This window comes from Trichomycterus rosablanca, chromosome 12 (genome assembly GCF_030014385.1).
Source record: "Trichomycterus rosablanca isolate fTriRos1 chromosome 12, fTriRos1.hap1, whole genome shotgun sequence".
In the NCBI taxonomy this organism is placed as follows: Eukaryota; Metazoa; Chordata; class Actinopteri; order Siluriformes; family Trichomycteridae; genus Trichomycterus; species Trichomycterus rosablanca.
The window spans coordinates 6,400,956-6,422,713 of record NC_085999.1 but is presented as its reverse complement, the minus strand read 5'-3'; the positions used below and the strand labels follow the sequence as shown (position 1 = coordinate 6,422,713).

Genomic DNA, 21,758 nt, shown 5'->3' with positions numbered 1-21,758 from the left:
GCAAAGAACTCTCTGAGGATGTGAGAAATAGAATTGTTGCTCTCCACAAAGATGGCCTGGGCTATAAGAAGATTGCTAACACCCTGAAACTGAGCTACAGCATGGTGGCCAAGGTCATACAGCGGTTTTCCAGGACAGGTTCCACTCGGAACAGGCTTCGCCAGGGTCGACCAAAGAAGTTGAGTCCACGTGTTCGGCGTCATATCCAGAGGTTGGCTTTAAAAAATAGACACATGAGTGCTGCCAGCATTGCTGCAGAGGTTGAAGACGTGGGAGGTCAGCCTGTCAGTGCTCAGACCATACGCCGCACACTGCATCAACTCGGTCTGCATGGTCGTCATCCCAGAAGGAAGCTGACGCACAAGAAAGCCAGCAAACAGTTTGCTGAAGACAAGCAGTCCAAGAACATGGATTACTGGAATGCCCTGTGCTCTGACGAGACCAAGATAAACTTGTTTGGCTCAGATGGTGTCCAGCATGTGTGGCGGCGCCCTGGTGAGAAGTACCAAGACAACTGTATCTTGCCTACAGTCAAGCATGGTGGTGGTAGCATCATGGTCTTGGGCTGCATGAGTGTTGCTGGCACTGGGGAGCTGCGGTTCATTGAGGGAAACATGAATTCCAACATGTACTGTGACATTCTGAAACAGAGCATGATCCCCTCCCTTCGAAAACTGGGCCTCATGGCAGTTTTCCAACAGGATAACGACCCCAAACACAACCTCCAAGATGAAAACTGCCTTGCTGAGGAAGCTGAAGGTAAAGGTGATGGACTAAACCCAATTGAGCACCTGTGGCGCATCCTCAAGTGGAAGGTGGAGGAGTTCAAGGTGTCTAACATCCACCAGCTCCGTGATGTCATCATGGAGGAGTGGAAGAGGATTCCAGTAGCAACCTGTGCAGCTCTGGTGAATTCCATGCCCAGGAGGGTTAAGGCAGTGTTGGATAATAATGGTGGTCACACAAAATATTGACACTTTGGGCACAATTTGGACATGTTCACTGTGGGGTGTACTCACTTATGTTGCCAGCCATTTAGACATTAATGGCTGTGTGTTGAGTTATTTTCAGAAGACAGTAAATCTACACTGCTATACAAGTTGTACACTGACTACTCTAAGTTATATCCAAGTTTTATTTCTATAGTGTTGTCCCATGAAAAGATATAATAAAATATTTGCAGAAATGTGAGGGGTGTACTCACTTTTGTGATACACTGTATATTGATCATATGTAGGCTAGCAGCCATCTGAGCAGCTATCTGAAAGACTAAAACTCTGTTCATTACTGATTTGCTTTGTGTAACCTGCTCTGGTCAGTCAGCACTGGCATAGTTCTGACTCATGTCTGAATACTCTGGTATGTTCCATGTAAAACATTAAAAGTAAATGTATGTCTGATGTGTGTACAGGCCAGATGATGGTACCACCATCCCAGCTCAGTGCACATGACCCCAAGCCAGATGTGACAAGAGACAGCAGTTCTGTAGATTTCAGTAAGGTAAGAGTGTTGGGACATTAAGCGTGTAATAATGGGAAGAGCTGTACGCTAATCATTCAGTCATCAGCTTGTCTGAAATTAATGTCTGTCGAATTAATTAGGATTAGATTAAATTCTTTAATTTTCTTACTTGTTATTTCCTATTGTCTAATTATCATCCAAGGAATGATGTCCCACTGATGAAAAACATTTATATGAAAAACCATATAATAATTGAATATAATAATTCAATTTTCTCTTATTACAAATATAAAATAATGCTGTTTAATACTTGTAGATAACTGGGGAAGTTAATAATAATTAGATTATTAGTAAACATGTAAATACTTGCTTTTTTTTAGAAAGCTTTGGGGTCCAGATATTAAACTGAATACAATAAATGTTTGCACTACTCTGGTATTTTTCAGACAACATACTGTATATCTTGTACTTTTTAGCCAATGTCATGCAATAATTAGCTCTAGCTAGTATCAGGCCTTCTTATTTTAATGGAAAATAGAACTAGAATGCTAATATCATTGCATATTAATAAGAATATGGTCAAATGCCTATTATGGTTTATAAATCTGTCTTAGAATTAAATTCTTACCCAGTTGTATGTTGTTCCTGGCTGGTGTACTGATTTAACTTTGATTTTGTTAATGTTGTCTGTGTAAAGTTATATAATCTATTATTTGACTGCGTCCAAAACCCAGTGTATTTTAAAATGTCAACATTCTGTCATTGCCAATATGCTTTAAGTGATAAAAAAAAATCCTAAAGTAAAGTGTGTCCCGTATTCTCATTACGTAAGAGATAATATCCACCAAAGCATTCTAATATCTGAAAACAGGCAAAGAGTACTGTTGGTCTTTCCTTTGCTATCCCCATTTTTTGTTTTTGTTAGACATAAGAAGCTTACTTTATGCATAACTGTATATGATATAAAAATAGCAGATATAATTTAATTTAGCTGAGCTTTATTATTTATTTTAAGCGTAGTTTTATTAATGTTAAAAGTACTAGTAATATTATTCTTACCATATAAATCAGTTCTGGTTAAACAATACATCTTGGTTGCAAATATATAAATAATTAATCCTTTACTTACAGTTAAATGTATGTTCTTAAATATTTTGATGGTGGTTTTGATTTACTGCAGTCTAATATGATCTATAGTGATATAACAGCACTATACAAGAAGCACAGAATAAAACAGAAGTTTAATAAACTGAAGATTGTAATGGAAACTTGTATAAGGACACAAAAAGTGTAATGTAATAATTTAATGGCTCATATCATCCAATTACACCTGTGATGTGTGTGTTGTGTTTTTGTAGATAGACCTCCACTTTATGAAAAAGATCCCTGCTGGAGCTGAGGCATCTAATATTTTGGTAGGAGAGCTGGAGTTTTTGGACAAACCTGTAGTAGCATTTGTGCGTCTCTCTCCTGCTGTTCTTCTTAATGGTCTAGCAGAGGTCCCCATAACCACCAGGTCAGTGCTCTTAAATCTTCTTAAGATTTAAATGAATCCTGTAGACTTTATTGTAAGTTTAAGCTTTGTTTTATTCTTGCATTGTATGATCTTTGCAAGTTGCCTTTATCCAATCAGACGAAAGCTTTACAGTCTTTTTTTACCATAGCTAAAACAAATCAAATACAACAATTGCCACAAACAGTGAACAAAGAGTCAAGTGTGGCAACATGCTGTGAGAAAAAATTACAAGTGGACACATACCGTTAGTGGACATGACTTGCAGTCAGTGTTTCAATTCATCCTAAACTCAATAACTAGGATTGGAGGCCAAATATTTTTGGCCATATAGTCTACCTTTTCTAGGTAATCAAGATTATTGTCTGTGATTATTTGAATTGGTGACATGAATTGGAGGTAACAAACTAAAAGCACATTTTACGTTTTTCTTTTTATTATTAATTTTTAGGTATTAATTATTTACTACATAAAAAAAATATATAGTGTGTAAATTGCATATTATTGCCTGACAAATGGTTTTCCTTCACATGACTTTAGTAGTATTTTATTTTTTAAAAAGGCACTGAATAAAGTAATACATACTTGCAGAGTCAGATAACCCACAGCATATGCCATTTATCTGCAAATAACTTATAAGGACATGAGATGTTAAACATATCCTAAAACAATACAATGCAATACAACTGATTTCTTTTTTAAAGAGAAATATTTGGATATTCGTGCATGGATTTAAGATTTTTATATCTTACTTGAGTAAAAAAATAATCATAAGGTTTACCTGAGAAGCAAAGCTCTTGGGTTTAAACTAAACCTCCGGTCACTTTCTATAAGAAGTTTGACATGTTTTACCTGCTTTTTTCAGGTAATTCAGGTTACTTATCCCAGCTCTTAAAAATGTGTTGATGCTCTAAATCGCAAAATATTGAAAATGATATGAAATGATGTTTTTCACCTTTTACCTATCATGACCCTGATCTAGATTAAGCGGTTACTACAGATGAATGAATAAGGAATATGGTCACTTCTGTCGCTTCTGGCTGTAATTCCATGCTTCATTGGAATTTAATTTGGAATGAATCTGCATTACATGTGAAATGAGACTGCTTGTTTATTTTTTATCCTCCAGGTTCCTCTTTATTCTTCTGGGGCCTCTTGGTAAAGGACCGCAGTACCACGAGATCGGTCGGTCCATCGCAACTCTGATGACTGATGAGGTGTGAACATTTCTTATTGAACAAAACACTTCATTAAAAAAAAAAAGAAAAGAAAATGTCCTCAAAAACACTTTTCACTTGTCATTCACACTCTGTGAAACACAATGTGTAAGTGTGTTTTGGCTCCATGAGTCCATTTTACAACTGCATGAAAGATATTTTTAAAGGAATTTTAGGGGATGCGTCATTTTTTTTAAGACTGGAGAGAATTGAGAAAGCCTGAGGCCTTTCACAGCTCTGCTGATTCTCTCACTTCTTCCAGGAGGTGCTGAGGCAACTTTTCTATACACATAATGACATGCAAATGCTTGTTCAATAGCTAGTCTGGCATTTTATTATCATGTTGCCATGACAACACTGCCATCTTGCTACTACTGAGTGCTATGATTTTATATTGTGATTTGCACGAACTGCATTTTTTATGTGAAATGCCTCATGGCCTCTTTTTATTTACGTACTCACCTACGTCCTCCTGTTTAGCACACATAGGTTTCATAATGCAGGTCATTTTAATCAGTGCTGTTTTTTACTCTCTGCTTTTTGAGGGCAGAAATTGGTCTGTAAAATTCACACAATCTGGCCCTAGAGACTAAGGCCAGTCTCACTGGTGTCCCAATTCAGTAACCTGATTAGTTAGTTTGGAACACTATGATAAACTATTTAATGTCATTTACAGGTTTTCCATGATGTTGCGTATAAAGCGAAGGACCGCAATGACCTCATTGCTGGAATCGATGAGTTTCTTGACCAAGTAACTGTCCTGCCTCCTGGAGAATGGGATCCATCCATCAGAATTGAGCCACCAAAAAATGTCCCCTCTCAGGTAAGTGTGTAAAAATGTTGGACTAATCTTCAATAAACAATATAAGTAGATGTACCCTTCTTTTTTATTACTCCAATAAAACGTAGTCTGATCGTCTTCCTTACACAATCCGTCTAAACGTATGACACACAAGACAGACAGACAGACAGACAGACAGACAGACAGACAGACAGATATAGATGGCCGGACGGACAGACAGACAGACAGACAGACAGACAGACAGACAGACAGATAGATAGATAGATAGATAGATAGATAGATAGATAGATAGATAGATAGATAGATAGATAGATAGATAGATAGACTGTTCCTAATAAAGTTAATTATATATAAAGTTGGGATAATGGTTTCACTTATTTTGGACAAGACATTCTGCAAAGATTGCACCAAGAGAACAACAGGTAATACTGAAAGTGGTGAAAAAAACATAGGCATAAAACTTAATCATGCCTAAGTAAGGTAGAAAACACCCTGGATAGGTCGCCAGTCCATCACAGTGCACTTCTCAGAATAAATGAACAATTTTTTTTCTTTTTTGCCTGTAAATTTGTGAACTCTGGACATCTCTAGATCTCCAGCTTTCTCGCTATCTCTTGCTCTTTCTGTGTGTGTGTGTGTGTGTGTGTGTGTGTGTGTGTGTGTGTGTGTGTGTGTGTGTGTGTGTGTGAAATAAACAGGAGAAGAGAAAAATCCCTGCTGTCCCCAACGGCGAGCTGGCAGAGACTGAGGAACATGGGGGGCATGGAGGCCCTGAGCTTCAGCGCACCGGGAGGTCGGTATGGCCAGAGTGTCTTCTTGTGTTCAGATGTCAGTGTGTGTATGCACAAGTGTGTGTATGCAAAGCGAGTGAGTGTGCATTTGAGTGAGGTTAACTGGGTCAGAAGCTTACAAAAGAAAAATCCATGTAATGAACAGTCAGTACGTAACATTAAAGTATGAGCAGTTTACTATATATAAACAAATGCCATGGCATTGAAATCCATTTTCACAACTTTCAAATGAACTGGACGGACGCCACAGCTGACATTTGGTGACAGACACCCCCCCCCCCCACGAGTGACAGTTTTCACAACTCACCACAACTTTCTCTCTTCATAACAACAGCCCCTTCTGTTCTTGAAACCTTTTTTCTCATAATTTTGCGAAAATCACATATTAAATTAAACCTCATTAGGATTTGCTCAAACCTGAATAGATCCCAGGAATATTGGTTAATTCACTATGAGCAGGTTTTAAAGTTTAAACCAGTGTACGTACATTGGTTTTATTTACTCTGTATTACATTGTATACTCATTTTGTTATTTTTGGGTAATGTTATTATTAAGTACTATGATTAGATTTTAAAGTTTATTTTACTGTCATGTGTCTGTCCATGAGCAAATCTTCTTTGTCTCTGTATACATGTATATGTACCTGTATGTATATGTGCGCAGAGCCAGATGCTTTCTTTCACCCACATAATGCAGGTTTATATGGGGATCCACATCATGTGCGGAGAGTCATGCTCCAATCCCCATAATCCCCTGTCTTATTGCGCAGACGCCCTTGATCAATCAGCAGAGGTCATAATTGCAGCAGTTATGAGGAATCTCCTCCAGCAATCTCACCTTACAGATGAGCCAATCATTGTCCACCTGGACTGCCGGTAGCAGAGCTGAGATTTGAACTTGCGAGTTCAAAATGTCAGCTCTGGTGTGCTGTGCCATCTGAGTGCAACACCTTTTCTATTAACAATCTTCTTTAATTGTTCGTGAAATGAGGACATACATTGCTATAGTTATTGAAAGTGGAAAGTCTGGAATCTCTGCTGCTGTGTATCGCAGGATTACAATACAAGCAGTTGGGGTTTAGGGCCTTGCTTAGGGGCTCAAAAGTGGCATTCTGTGCTCAGGTGGTGCAGCAATAAATTTCATTGTCTCACCAGTACTGAGATCTCAAGTTTAAATTTCAGCTCTGCTATCGCCTGGCCAGACACTTACACAAAACTGTTGGCTGTGTTCAAGGGGCAGGACAATACCTGAACAGGGTTTCCTTCTGCAATTACGACCTCTGCTGGCTAACTGGTGGTTTGCACAATGAGACGGGATGATAGAGATTGATGTGTAACTCTTCGTGTGATACGGATCGCCATATGAACCCCCTTCTTGCTGGTGAAAAGATGCAGTCGTTACCGCACATGTGTCAGAGGGGATGTGTGATGGTTGCGAACCCCCTTGGTATGAATTGAAGGTCTGCAGGAGTGGAGGTGAATTACAATTGGGTAGTTGGATAAAAAAAGACATCCTGGTGGTGGTGAGGCTTCTACCAGCAATCCCCTGATCAGTAGTCCTCTACCGTAACCCCTGATCTATCATGTGTATCGACATGTTGTATTGAACTTACCAATAATGTCTTCTATGTTCTCAAGGCTGTTTGGTGGCCTCATCCTGGATGTGAAGCGCAAGGCACCACATTACCTGTCTGATTACACAGACGCCATCAGTCTGCAGTGTGTGGCTTCTTTCCTCTTTCTGTACTGTGCCTGCATGTCTCCAGTCATCACGTTTGGAGGTCTGCTGGGAGAGGCCACAGAGGGGCGTATTGTAAGTAACAGACTGTAAAATATATATAACTCTTAAAATATATTCCATCTCTACATACTTTAACACACTACTGCCAATATTACATAATCACCTGACCTGAATTAATTGTACTGCTTGAACTTTATTAATTTATTCATTGTTTTACCAGCGCATTATCCTGTTCAGGGTCCAGTAGGAAATACCCAGGACTTGTCTATTAAGGGACAAACACACACAAACTCACACTCAGGGCAATTTTTAGTGCCTTTAGCTGGCCAGCCAGCATGTTTTTGGACTTGTGGGAGAAAACCGGAGCACCTGGAGTTTAATAAAAATGTCATACATCGGCAAAAACTTAAAATATAGTGCCCAATAGGCCTAATTTCATGTCCAATTTATGTCCTTAGAGTGCAATTGAGTCTTTGTTTGGTGCTTCAATGACTGGGATTGCCTACTCCCTGTTTGCCGGGCAGCCTCTCACCATCCTCGGCAGCACGGGTCCTGTCTTAGTGTTTGAGAAGATTTTATTCAAATTCTGCAAGTAAGACACCTCTCATCCTTTACAGAATTAAATATTACAATATTACATATTTCTTTAGTATTGGCATTGTGCATTTAGGTTACTGTTTTTTTTTTTTTTTTGATTTTATTAATTTAATCACTTTATTGATTGAGTAATTAATTGCCCCTGTGTGTTGGTAACTAAGTGTGTGATACGCTACAGAAGACAGATAAGGCCAGACAAAGTGGTGCCTCTTGTGTTGGGATAGGATCTGGACACTAATAAAATAAATGGATAAAATAGTTTTGTCTTTTTAGGGAGTATGGGCTGTCTTATCTATCACTGAGGACATGCATCGGCCTTTGGACTGCTTTTCTCTGTCTTGTGCTGGTGGCTACAGATGCCAGTTCACTTGTTTGCTACATCACTCGCTTTACAGAGGAAGCCTTTGCCTCACTTATCTGCATTATTTTTATCTACGAGGCCTTGGAGAAGCTGATCCATCTTGGTGAGACCTACCCCATCAACATGAACAACAAGCTGGAGAAACTCACCACCTATTCGTAAGTGAACACACATACTGCACAATCGAATTTTCCTATTTGATGTTCCTGATCAACGAACTAGTACACACACGCTGGCAGTGTGTATAAAAGCACAAAAATTCTTTGGAAGAAAAGGTCTTGAGTGAGTGTGAAAATAGATTGGAAATACTGGAAATAGATTTAGTTGTTATACAACGTTTTTGAAATAGCCAAAGATTACAATAGATTCTTTTTTTCTTTAGGGGCAACCAGTTACAGCTTGGTAGAACTCACAATCTTCTGATTAGTAGTCCAGAGCCCTAATTGCTAAGCCACCTGAATCACATTCACTATAGCTAAAACATTTTTTATTTTCTTTGCGTATAGTTGTGCTTGTATTGAACCAATCAACCCCAGCAATGCCACCCTGCAGTACTGGGAGCAGAACAACATCACGGCATCTGAGATCTATTGGGAGGCTTTGGAGGTGCAGGTCAGTATTAAACCAAGAGACTAAACCCAGACAAACGGTTTTCACAGTATTTATTAAACCTTCCTAGTTAATTATATTTACATTCTGACCAGTATATTTGCCTTGTGCATAAAGTAAGTAGTAAAGCACAACAGGCTGTGTTGTTTTAGGAAAGTAAATAATGATGGCTGCTGTGATACAGCCTTAATGCAAAGTACATGGCCCAGTTACTGTTCTATTTAGACATTTTCCACTTTGTCTACTTATTTCATAAAAACCTATGAACAATTGCATGGTTTTCTTTGTTGAAAAATACTGTAGATAATTGTGTTTTGCTAAATTGTTTAAAAAGCATCTGAGGTAGTAGGAATATGAACCCAGTTGCAAGAGACTAAACCAGGACAGAACAATATAGTGGCCACAAAAACAAAAGACAAAAATAATAACAAAAAATGAAGTCATAAAACTTGAGTAATTAGAAAACTAAACCAAAAACCACAGCCTGAAACAAGACTCAGTGATTAAAAAGACAGTTCAGAAAGGTCAGAGCTGAGTCCATGGGACACTTACACCGACAAGGCATAACATTATGACCACTGAGGTGAAGTGAATAACACTGTTTATCTCTTCATCACGGCTCCTGTTAGTGGGTGGGATATATTAGGCAGCAAGTGAACATTTTATCCTCAAAGTTGATGTTAGAACCAGGAAAAATGGGCAAGTGTAAAGCTTCGAGCGAGTTTAACAAGGGCCAAATTGTGATGGATAGACGACTGGGTCAGAGCATCTCCAAAACTGCAGCTCTTGTGGGGTGTTCTTGGTCTGCAGTGGTCAGTATCTATCAAAAGTGGCCAAGGAAGAAACAATGGTAAACTGGCGACAGGGTCATGGGCGGCCAAGGCTCATTGATGCACGAGGGGAGCGAAGGCTGGTTTGTGTGGTCTGATCCAACAGAGGAGCTACTGTAGCTCAAACTGCTGAAGAACTTAATGCTGGTTCTGATAGAAAGGTATCAGAATACACAGTGCATCACAGTTGCAGGGCTGTTTTGGCAGCAAAAGGGGGACCAACACAATATTAGGAAGGTGGTTAAAATGCCTGATCGGTGTGTATATAGTAACATTTTAACTACACTTTATATCCAACTGCGCCCTCTACCTGCCAGGCCAAAGTGCGTATGGCAGGTCAATTAGCATACAATACATTTAATTTTAATTTATTCATCCTGATAATTATGGACACTGTAAACCTGGAGCCTAACCTAAAAAGCTTGAGTGCCAGACGGGAAAACAACCTATACAGGGCATACAATAAATTTAACTCACATCTGGGCAATTTAGAGAGACCATTTTACCTACTTATATGGGTTTGAAAAGTGAAGCAATTCCACTTGTACTGTCAGGATCCTGTTTCTTAATAATCAATATAATATGAATGTTTCTATAGAGGGAGTTTTACCTTATACATGACTGCCTGTCTTAAAGTGGTACGTAAGCATTCATTTCATTAAAGTGCTTCAGACAGTCAATTTTATGTAAAAAGTTTAAATATCAAAGTTTCATATATGAATGGCATGTTTTAGCAGATGCAGACAAAGCAGCAGAGGAGATTAAGGACATGTGCTTGGATTATGATGGATTACCATGCAAAACCACTAAAAGCAAACTGTTTGTGCTTTTCTGCTTTGCTGGACAAGATAATAGCAACAACAGACATGTACATTCACTGGCCACTTTATTCAAATGTACACTTGCTTATTTATGCAGTTGAACAAACTGTCCAGTCACTTGGTACCAACATCAATGACAATGAAATTCTACTTATATAAGTTACAAGTTTCAGTTAATATTAACCTCAAACATTAGAATAAGAAAAATGTGATATGAAGGACTGTGAACATGCTGGGGTTGCTTTATTGCCTTATCACTGGTTAGAAACTGTTTATCTACTGGGATTGTCACACACAACAGGCAGGTTTTGCACAAAATGATGTAAAAACTAATTATTTTCTATAAAATAAGAGAGATCCTAGATAAAGTCCCCGATTGGTTCAGGCTGACAGTAGGGCTATGATTTATAATGACTCTTTATAACAGTGGTGAGCAAATCATCATATGCACAACAAAAATTGGATGGGCTACAACAGCAGAACGTCACACTAAGTTTCACCCATATACAACAAGAACAGGAATCGTTACATAATGCTTACGGTCTGCATGTTTGACTGTGTATGTTAATTGCATCTTTCTCTCTCTCTCTCTCTCTCTCTCTCTCTCTCTCTCTCTCTGTGTGTGTGTGTGTGTTGTGGTCCTTCCCTCAGGACTGTATAGATAAGAAAGGGGTGTTTGTAGGTTCGGCGTGTGGTCCACATGGTCCCTACATTCCTGATGTGCTCTTCTGGTCTGTGGTGCTCTTCTTCTCCACTGTGGCCATGTCTGCTTTTCTTAAAGAATTCAAGACCAGTCGATACTTTCCTACTAAGGTAATAAAAAAGCACACACTTACTCTCAGTACAGACAGACTTTTAGTGTGTATTAACGTGTGGATGAAAAACTGTAACAGATGTGGAGCTTATCTGAGGCAGCTCAGTGATTGTATATATTTATTTATTCTCTATCTGCTGGTGCTCTCTAGTGGCACACCGAGTAAATGAAGGTGCCCAATAGATATTTCTCACTTGAACAGACATAACTGACCTTTTTAATAGAAAGAATAGAATATTTAGAGATAATAATAGGTCAAGTGCAATGTAAAAAAATTCACAAAGTCGGTTGCTAATTAAATATATATTTTTAATTAATTTAATTACATTTTTATAGTGACTTTTATAGCTATATTGATTTACTGACTTACACAAAGAACCATTATTAAATATTTAATAAATTATATATACTGCTATTGTGTGTATGTGTTTTAGACATTCAGATTTGCTTTGGTTTATTTCAGGCTGATTTATTACTTATTATGCTTAAGTTTTGTTGCGGTTTTATCTTAGTTTATGGCAGAAGAAAAATTATGGTGCAAACTTTGATTGGCATTGGTATTTTATTACAGCTTTCGAATGTATTTTGTAGTTGTATTTTTATATAATATCAATGAACAAACTGTTAGATATTAAAATGACAGGCACAAATACATAACAACTAAATACACTGGCCAACAAAGAGCTGAAAAAGAATTTAGTAATATAAGCTCTATAGGACAAAGTAAATTCAAGCTTCTTCTAACGTTTTTAAATTAATTTTTTTTTTGTCTTTGGAATATGCAATTTGTTATGTAAATGTCTATGATCATGGCTAAAATTTGTACTACAATACTATGAATCAAAAACACTTATAAACCCATTAAGTAAAAGCACCCAAAACAGGTGATAACATTAATTATTTTCATTATATCATCATGTCCTCCCTAGGTCAGAGCCGTCATCAGTGATTTTGCTGTGTTTTTTACCATTCTGACCATGGTTTTGTTGGACTACGCTTTAGGCGTTCCCTCTCCCAAACTGCAGGTCCCCAACAAGTTTAAGGTGAGTCTCTCTGTTTAATGCTGAACCTGCATACAGTGTAGTATTCATCTAACCAATGCTTCTAAAGAATGCACGTAAATGTCAGCTCATTATTTTAGTAAGTCTACTGACAGATGTGTTTATGCCCACAAAGCCAACACGAGATGACCGAGGCTGGTTTGTAAACCCTTTGGGTCCGAACCCCTGGTGGACGTGTATCATTACGTTTATCCCTGCTCTTCTCTGTACCATCCTGATCTTCATGGATCAGCAAATTACTGCCGTTATCATCAACAGGAAGGAGCACAAGCTAAAGGTACAAATATTCTGGGTTTTTATTCTAACATTATATGATGATATAAAAAAGTAAAAGTTTCAAATTGCTTGTTATTGCTTACATTACTGAATGATTTCAGTTAGTTAAAATAAATATATTTAAGCAATTAAGTAAAACACAACAGATAATTATGCTAAATTTATCCAACACCAATTGTATAGTTGTAATTTGTCACTACTGTATTTATTTTATTTTACTCTGTTTTATTTGTTATAACTGTATTTACTCTGTGCTGCTGTAACACTCAAATTTCTCCCAAGAGGATGAATAAAGGAATCGTATCTTGTACTGTCCTGTCCTGTCCTGTCTCACCCTGAAAAATCAATTACCCTTATTTACTCGACCATTTTACCAAATTTAATTGGAAAGCTTTTTTAGCTAACTGAACACAGACAGGCTTAGTTTTCACCAACTTTGTACAATCTCACTTATCCCTAACCTCAACATCAAAATCAGTCACCTTAATGTTAAACAGAAACAATATGCAACAATCGAAGTAAATCCTAAGTGCTGAGAGATGAAGTTAGATAATATTAGTCTGAAAAAGGTGCAGTTAGTCTGAAAAACATGCAGTATTAGAGTCACTTATAAAGAGAGAAAAATACCATTTCCACACCACTGCATGTACTAAATAATATTATAGCAGGGCAGTCAATTTTTGGTTCTTTATCAGTACCATTAACTGAGCAGTTCAGTCGCATATGTTTTTTTGGAATTAGAATATCATCACTGTCACCAGAAAACCTTGTGAGACCTTATTTAACAGTTTTCATTTTGTTTTACTTAAACTGAAAAGTGTCGCTCCACTCTTTTCCCTATGGACATGCAACAGATCAGACAGATACAAAAATTACATCTATGCACCTCCAAATTCTATGATGATAAAGGCCAAAACACTGTTTTTGGAGATATTGGATGTTTTTTGTATACAGAGTTATTTGGTAGTTATAAAATATGTTTCACACTCACATTATCAAAAAATTATATGCTGGTGATTCGATCAATTAAAAAAAAAAACAGCTAAAGAGCTAAGAGACAGCATTTAGTTGTCAACCTTTCTCACTAATTTTGTTCCTTTAATATTTAACAACTATTACTTAGCACACACAGTATACAAATGTGCAGAATGTGGCCTGGAATTATCTTGCTGAAATAACCATGGACCTTCTGGGAAAACAATGGAATATGCTCTAATGGAAGCATATATTTCTCTAAAATTCCACTATCCACATCTACAAACCGCTGTATGTTAAGTGTATTTTAACCTTTGACCGTATTGTACATGAATATGTGTGAATATGTGTGGAGATGTTGTTGTTCTCTAGTTGATTACATGTCTGATAAATATATTTTTGTTTGTTTTTGTTTGTATTTGTTCTGTCTGCAGAAAGGCTGCGGTTACCACCTGGATCTCTTTGTGGTGGGTGTGATGCTGGGAGTGTGTTCATTGATGGGGCTGCCCTGGTTTGTGGCAGCAACAGTCCTCTCCATCACCCATGTAAACAGCCTGAAGCTGGAGTCAGAAAGCTCAGCCCCGGGAGAACAGCCCAAGTTCCTGGGCATCCGGGAGCAGCGCTTCACTGGCCTCATGATTTTCCTTCTTATGGGATGTTCCGTCTTCATGACTTCCGTCCTCAAGGCAGGTCCTCCACTGTGCCTCTGCTGGGTTAGGGATACAGTCAATAATTAATGGACATAATCGAAAAATTATATTCAAAATGTTTCTTACTTTATTGAGGATGTGAGATTTTTGATAGGTACATGAAGTAAATGTGCTGCAGTTAATGTGTGTAGAATCCTGTTTATCAGAGCCAAAATGAGGACTTCTTTCGGCTGCTCCCATTAGGGGTCACCACAGCAGATAATTTATTTGCATATTTGATTTGACACAGTTTTTATGCTGGATGCCCTTTCTGACACAACCCTCCTATTCATCCGGGCTTGGGACCGGCACTAAGGGTGCACTTATATGTGGCCCATCAATGGCTGGGTTCATGTAATGCTACGTTCCTTCTGTATTTGTAAGCGCAACTCAGGATTTAAACCATTTCCAGTAATGTGGCTTTTACCATTACATGTATGGTTCATGTGTGTCAGAGCCAAAATATCTTATTTAAATCTTAATTTTACAGTACTTACAATTAAATTATTACAACAGTAGAAGGTAAAGGTGTTAATAGAAAAAGGTTTTCATTTTTATTTACACTTTTTCTTAAGCAAACAAACTTTTTTTACAGCTTCACAGAGCACAATAAAATGTAGCATTAGGATAACTGTAGATTAATTAGCACAGTGAGAAGGTCACTTCCTGGTTTGTCGGTAAATGACATTGTTTTGACTGTTTATTTTGTGTTTGTTCTCCAGTTTATTCCTATGCCAGTGCTGTACGGTGTGTTTCTTTACATGGGAGCGTCATCATTACGAGGAATACAGGTAAATACAGAAAAACCTGTAATCTTACTACTTATACATCGATCAGGCATAACATTATGACCACCTCCTTGTTTCTACACTCACTGTCCATTTTATCAGCTCCACTTACCATATAGGAGCACTTTGTAGTTCTACAATTACTGTAATCCATCTGTTTCTCTGCATGCTTTGTTAGCCCCCTCTTCATGCTGTTCTTCAATGGTCAGGACTCTCCCAGGACCACCACAGAGTACGTATTATTTGGGTGTTGGATCATTCTCAGCACTGCAGTGACACTGACATGGTGGTGTGTTAGTGTGTATTGTGCTGGTAAGAGTGGATCAGACACAGCATTGCTGATGGAGTTTTTAAACACCTCACTGTCACTGCTGGACTAAGAATAGTCCACTAACCAAAAATATCCAGCCAACAGCGGCCGTGGGCAGCATCCTGTGACCACTGATGAAGGTCTAGAAGATGACCAACTCAAACAGCAGCAATAGATGAGCGATCATCTCTGACTTTACATGTACAAGGTGGACCAACTAGGTAGGAGTGTCTAATAAAGTGGACAGTGAGTGGACATGGTATTTAAAAACTCCAGCAGCACAGCTGTGTCTGATCCACTCATACCAGCACAACACACACTAACACACCACCACCATGTCAGTGTCACTGCAGTGCTGAGAATAATCCACCACCTAAATAATACCTGCTCTGTGGTGGTCCTGTAGGGGTCCTGACCATTGAAGAACAGGGTGAAAGCATTCTAAAAAGGTATGTGGAGAAATAAATAGACTACAGTCAGTAATTGTAGAACTACAAAGTGCTTCTATATGGTAAGTGGAGCTAATAAAATGGACAGTGAGTGTAGAAACCAGGAGGTGGTTTTAATGTTATGAATGATCGGTGTATTTTTATTATTTACTTTTAAGAAAAGCTGCAGTAAGTGTTCTTACTTTCTTTGCTTAGTTCTTTGATAGATTAAGGCTGTTTGGGATGCCAGCAAAGCACCAGCCAGACTTTATCTACCTGCGTCATGTTCCTCTGAGGAAGGTCCACCTGTTCACTATAGTTCAGCTCAGCTGCCTGATGCTGCTCTGGATCATCAAAACCTCCCGCGCCGCCATCGTCTTTCCCATGATGGTGCCTTCCTGTCTACATACTTAAACCAAATAGTACAACTCTATAGTCAACACATAGTTTTACATTTATTTATACTACTTAAAGCAATAGGTGAACATGAATGAGACTCTGATGAGTAGATCAAATCCACCTGCTTAAAGTCTTCTGAACATGTGATTAAATGGAAAGCAGAGGTTTTAAGGAAAGTTGACCTTTCGTACAAATGAACTGGCATTTTACATTTTTCAAATGTGTTTAAATGTGTTTATTTAAGTGTTCATGTAAATGGGTCATTTAAAAAACTAAAAATTATATAGTCTATATATAAATCATTTATCATCATTATTTGAAAAAATAGCCGCTCAGGTGGCGCAGCGGTAAAACACGCTAGCACACCAGAGCTGGGATTTTGAATACATCGTATCGAATCTCAGCTCTGTCATCTGGCTGGGCTGGGCATGAACAACGATTGGCTGCTGTTCATAGGGTAGGATGAGCCGGACCGGGTTCCTCATAACTGAGCAAATTACGACCTCTGCTGGCTGGTTGATGGCGTCTGTGGGCGTCTGTCAGTCTCACTCTCCTCAATCGGGGCGGGGTTCAGCTCCAGTAGAGAATCGAGTAAAAAAAATTGGACGCACTAAAAATTGTGAGAAAAAGAAAGAAAATGCATTAAAAATAAATGAAAAAATACATACTTCATTTGTATTTGCAATTGCATTTAAAAAATAAAGTTTATATAATATTACCTGGGTTCAGTTTGTTGTGAACTGTGCCTAAGAGATTATTACGTTTTAAGCTTGAGCGGTTTGATGCTTTTCCTGTGTGCAGGTTCTCGCTCTGGTTTTCATTCGAAAGCTGCTGGACTTTTTCTTCACAAAGCGAGAACTGAGTTGGCTGGATGATCTCATGCCTGAAAGTAAGAAAAAGAAACTGGAGGATGCAGAGAAAGAGGTGAGCTTATGTCAGTGTTAATTAGTTTGACGTTAGCAATAATCTGTTTCTAATTTAGTAAATGTGTGCTGAGATTTCAAGTTGAATGTACTGAACTGAAACAGGAAACCGAAGGATCAAAAGGTGGACGAAGTTCTTTCTGGCAGGATTGCAATAAAATGTCTATCTCTCTCTCGCTGTCTTTCACTCTGTCTCTCATATCCCTCCTTTCTGCCAGGAGGAGCAAAGCATTCTGGCAGAGGAAGAAGGAGTAGTACAAATGCCATTGGAGGGACATTGCAAGTGCGTGCCAATATCACTGATGAATCAGACAAATATAGCTGCAGAGCACAGCCTCATATCTACCATTTTTACCATTCAGACATGTTACTTAGTGCTGTTTGTGGATTTGCTCATTACTGATTTTTTTTTAGGGATGATCCTTCTGCTGTGAATATTACTGATGAGATGTCTAAAGCCTCCTTTGGAAACACTTGGAAGTCTGTCAGCTCTGACGTCTCCAAGAAGTGATCCAGATTAAAAAAGGTTTGAGTTTTTCTGCAGTAGTACACAACATCTCTTATCTCTTCACTACTTATCTCCTTGTATGATTAAAAATACATAAACAAAATAAAAAAATTTTTTAACAAGACAAAAAAGTAAACAGGAAGCAATTACATTACACCCCCCCACCAAAAAAAAGATAAATAATTAAATAAAACCTGCAACAAGTAAAATCCTTTTAAAGTTCAACCATTAAACTATAATTTCTTCTTACTCCTTCTATTACAAGGCTTACTTATTGTATTAGGGATAGGGTTTGGTTTAGGGTTAATCATTTCAGCTATTCAGCTATTGCAAATTAATAATTAATAATTTTTTATACTCAGTGCAAATTCTCTCATGTATTTCTTTAATGAAATTCTACAGTTTGGCACAGCTACTACAGAGGGACAGTGGTAGCCTAGTGGGTAGAGCTTTGGGCTATCAACCGGAAGATTGGCAGCTCAATCCAGGCTCTGCTATGCAGCCACTGTTGGGTCCTTGAGCAAGGCCCTTAACCCTGTCTGCTCCAGGGGCACCGTATGATGGCTGACCCTGCGCTCTGACCCCAGCTTCCAAAAAAGCTGGGATATGCGAAGAAAGAATTTCATTGTACTGTACATCTGTGTATATATATATATATACAGTGTATCACAAAAGTGAGTACACCCCTCACATTTCTGCAAATATTTCATTATATCTTTTCATGGGACAACACTATAGAACTAAAACTTGGATATAACTTAGAGCAGTCAGTGTACAGCTTGTATAGCAGTGTAGATTTACTATCTTCTGAAAATAACTCAACACACAGCCATTAATGTCTAAATAGCTGGCAACATAAGTGAGTACACCCCACAGTGAACATGTCCAAATTGTGCCCAAAGTGTCAATATTTTGTGTGACCACCATTATTATCCAGCACTGCCTTAACCCTCCTGGGCATGGAATTCACCAGAGCTGCACAGGTTGCTACTGAAATCCTCTTCCACTCCTCCATGATGACATCACGGAGCTGGTGGATGTTAGACACCTTGAACTCATCCACCTTCCACTTGAGGATGCGCCACAGGTGCTCAATTGGGTTTAGTCCATCACCTTTACCTTCAGCTTCCTCAGCAAGGCAGTTGTCATCTTGGAGGTTGTGTTTGCGGTCGTTATCCTGTTGGAAAACTGCCATGAGGCCCAGTTTTCGAAGGGAGGGGATCATGCTCTGTTTCAGAATGTCACAGTACATGTTGGAATTCATGTTTCCCTCAATGAACTGCAGCTCCCCAGTGCCAGCAACACTCATGCAGCCCAAGACCATGATGCTACCACCACCATGCTTGACTGTAGGCAAGATACAGTTGTCTTGGTACTTCTCACCAGGGCGCCGCCACACATGCTGGACACCATCTGAGCCAAACATGTTTATCTTGGTCTCGTCAGACCACAGGGCATTCCAGTAATCCATGTTCTTGGACTGCTTGTCTTCAGCAAACTGTTTGCTGGCTTTCTTGTGCGTCAGCTTCCTTCTGGGATGACGACCATGCAGAATCAATTGTGTTGATGCAGTGTGCGGCGTATGGTCTGAGCACTGACAGGCTGACCTCCCACATCTTCAACCTCTGCAGCAATGCTGGCAGCACTCATGTGTCTATTTTTTAAAGCCAACCTCTGGATATGACGCCGAACACGTGGACTCAACTTCTTTGGTCGACCCTGGCGAAGCCTGTTCCGAGTGGAACCTGTCCTGGAAAACCGCTGTATGACCTTGGCCACCATGCTGTAGCTCAGTTTCAGGGTGTTAGCAATCTTCTTATAGCCCAGGCCATCTTTGTGGAGAGCAACAATTCTATTTCTCACATCCTCAGAGAGTTCTTTGACATGAGGTGCCATGTTGAATATCCAGTGGCCAGTATGAGAGAATTGTACCCAAAACACCTAATTTAACAGCCCTGCTCCCCATTTACACCTGGGACCTTGACACATGACACCAGGGAGGGACGACGACACATTTGGGCACAATTTGGACATGTTCACTGTGGGGTGTACTCACTTATGTTGCCAGCTATTTAGACATTAATGGCTGTGTGTTGAGTTATTTTCAGAAGACAGTAAATCTACACTGCTATACAAGCTGTACACTGACTACTCTAAGTTATATCCAAGTTTCATGTCTATAGTGTTGTCCCATGAAAAGATATAATGAAATATTTGCAGAAATGTGAGGGGTGTACTCACTTTTGTGATACACTGTATATATACTGTATATATACCATTTATAGTGCATAGACACATGCACATTTAGTACAGTAATGTGGGATTTGGGACACTCCTTGCTTTATTTTCTATGTGTGAGAGCTTTTTAGTTACCGATTTCAGTCTTTTCAGATTTTCATGTATAAGTGTACTTAAGTGTTACTGGATCATATTTTATTACCAGATGTTAATGTAAAATACAAGCAGTGTTTAAACAGAGATGTGAACACATTGCAAAGCTAGGACAAATATTTCAATGGCTACAGTTCTGCTGCATTTGCTCTCTGGGTTCGAGGGTTATCTGAATTATTTATGTTGTTTTTGTTTTTGTATAGTTGTGTTTTCCTGATAGTTTACACGGACCTGACAGCAGCAGTGAAATGAAGAAACATTGAAGAAAAAGGCTCAGAAAGAGTTTCAGCAACTGGAGGAGTTTCTGAGCTACATTTTTCTCAGTGTGACTCACATACACACTAATGCTGATATAATGTGCCACATGTTTCTGCTTCTCTGTGTCCCGTCCTGTGTGTTTGTTTCTGCTTCATTATTGCTGTGCTACAGAACAATCTTCATTATTTAAACTTACAGTGTGTGTGCGCGTGTGTGTGCTTGTGTGTGTGTAAAAATTGTCTACCAGCAAACTATCTTATTATTTAGTCATATAAAATAATACCAGCAGATGAATGCCTAAAAGGATGCATGTGCTTTCTGAGAGCTCTGCGGTGTGTTCAAAATGTAATTTTACATTTTAAAGACAACTATTGATTCAATTAAACTCATCAGTATTTTGTATATTTTGTACTATTTGAAAGTGGTGGAATATGTTCTCTGTGTCATTTTAAATACATTAGGTTTTTATTTAATCACTAAACAAATATTTAGAAAATCTGTTTAGTCCAACAGATTAATAATAGATTAATGTGATTCATTTAATAAACATCTATGGTACTTTTGGTACAGTATAAACACAGTATTTACTACATTGTTAATACCAGGTGTTTACATTTCTATAATTTCTATACTAATTTGTTTCTATAATAATTTATTATAAAATGATTACAACAGAGGATTTTTTTTGCTTTTAATGCAATTAAGTGGTGTCTAATCATTTTTAAATATTTTTGCTCTTATTTTAACTGAGAATGCTGGATATATATTAGCAATTCTTTGTCTAATTTTATAAGTTGTGTGCTGAATCATTAAGCCAAAGTCAGATATTCATTATAGCTGGGTCAGTGTGTATCTCTGAATAAACAATACCACACAAAGGGTTTTTATTAGCTATCCAAAGCTTTATCTCATGTTTGAAATAATCACCTGCTATAAAGATTTTAATGGGCATTTTTTTACAGGTCATATTCTATAGCATTATATAACTTGAAAGTTAATGCAATAGTAACCTAGAAGGGCAGATAATATACGTATGAAACAATTATTTTTGAAAAGATTATATAGACTTGCTTTGTAAATAACATTTATTTTTCTTTCCTATTTTTTCCTAAAAGTAGAATTATTATTTATTTACAGTTATTTAAAATGTTATTGTGTGTTTGGTTGACGTGTTTGGTTCTAGGCAACATGGATT

General features: G+C 38.2%; 1 protein-coding gene across 1 annotated transcript in view; it reads left to right on the top strand.

Moving 5' to 3' along the window:
- The window catches only part of slc4a10b (solute carrier family 4 member 10b), a 46,578-nt gene extending 26,017 nt beyond the window's left edge, over nt 1–20,561 (top strand). Inside the window, exons 8-26 of the mRNA XM_063006386.1 lie at nt 1,412–1,500; nt 2,820–2,977; nt 4,104–4,191; nt 4,868–5,014; nt 5,692–5,786; nt 7,423–7,597; nt 7,984–8,117; nt 8,396–8,641; nt 8,990–9,095; nt 11,395–11,556; nt 12,487–12,600; nt 12,734–12,895; nt 14,304–14,555; nt 15,281–15,349; nt 16,301–16,474; nt 17,285–17,407; nt 17,625–17,689; nt 17,821–17,932; nt 20,509–20,561. Coding sequence (XP_062862456.1) covers nt 1,412–1,500; nt 2,820–2,977; nt 4,104–4,191; nt 4,868–5,014; nt 5,692–5,786; nt 7,423–7,597; nt 7,984–8,117; nt 8,396–8,641; nt 8,990–9,095; nt 11,395–11,556; nt 12,487–12,600; nt 12,734–12,895; nt 14,304–14,555; nt 15,281–15,349; nt 16,301–16,474; nt 17,285–17,407; nt 17,625–17,689; nt 17,821–17,917 — 2,456 coding nt within the window. The 3' untranslated portion in view covers nt 17,918–17,932; nt 20,509–20,561. The remainder of the gene's footprint in view (nt 1–1,411; nt 1,501–2,819; nt 2,978–4,103; nt 4,192–4,867; nt 5,015–5,691; nt 5,787–7,422; nt 7,598–7,983; nt 8,118–8,395; nt 8,642–8,989; nt 9,096–11,394; nt 11,557–12,486; nt 12,601–12,733; nt 12,896–14,303; nt 14,556–15,280; nt 15,350–16,300; nt 16,475–17,284; nt 17,408–17,624; nt 17,690–17,820; nt 17,933–20,508) is intronic.
- Nucleotides 20,562–21,758: the final 1,197 nt, after the last annotated feature.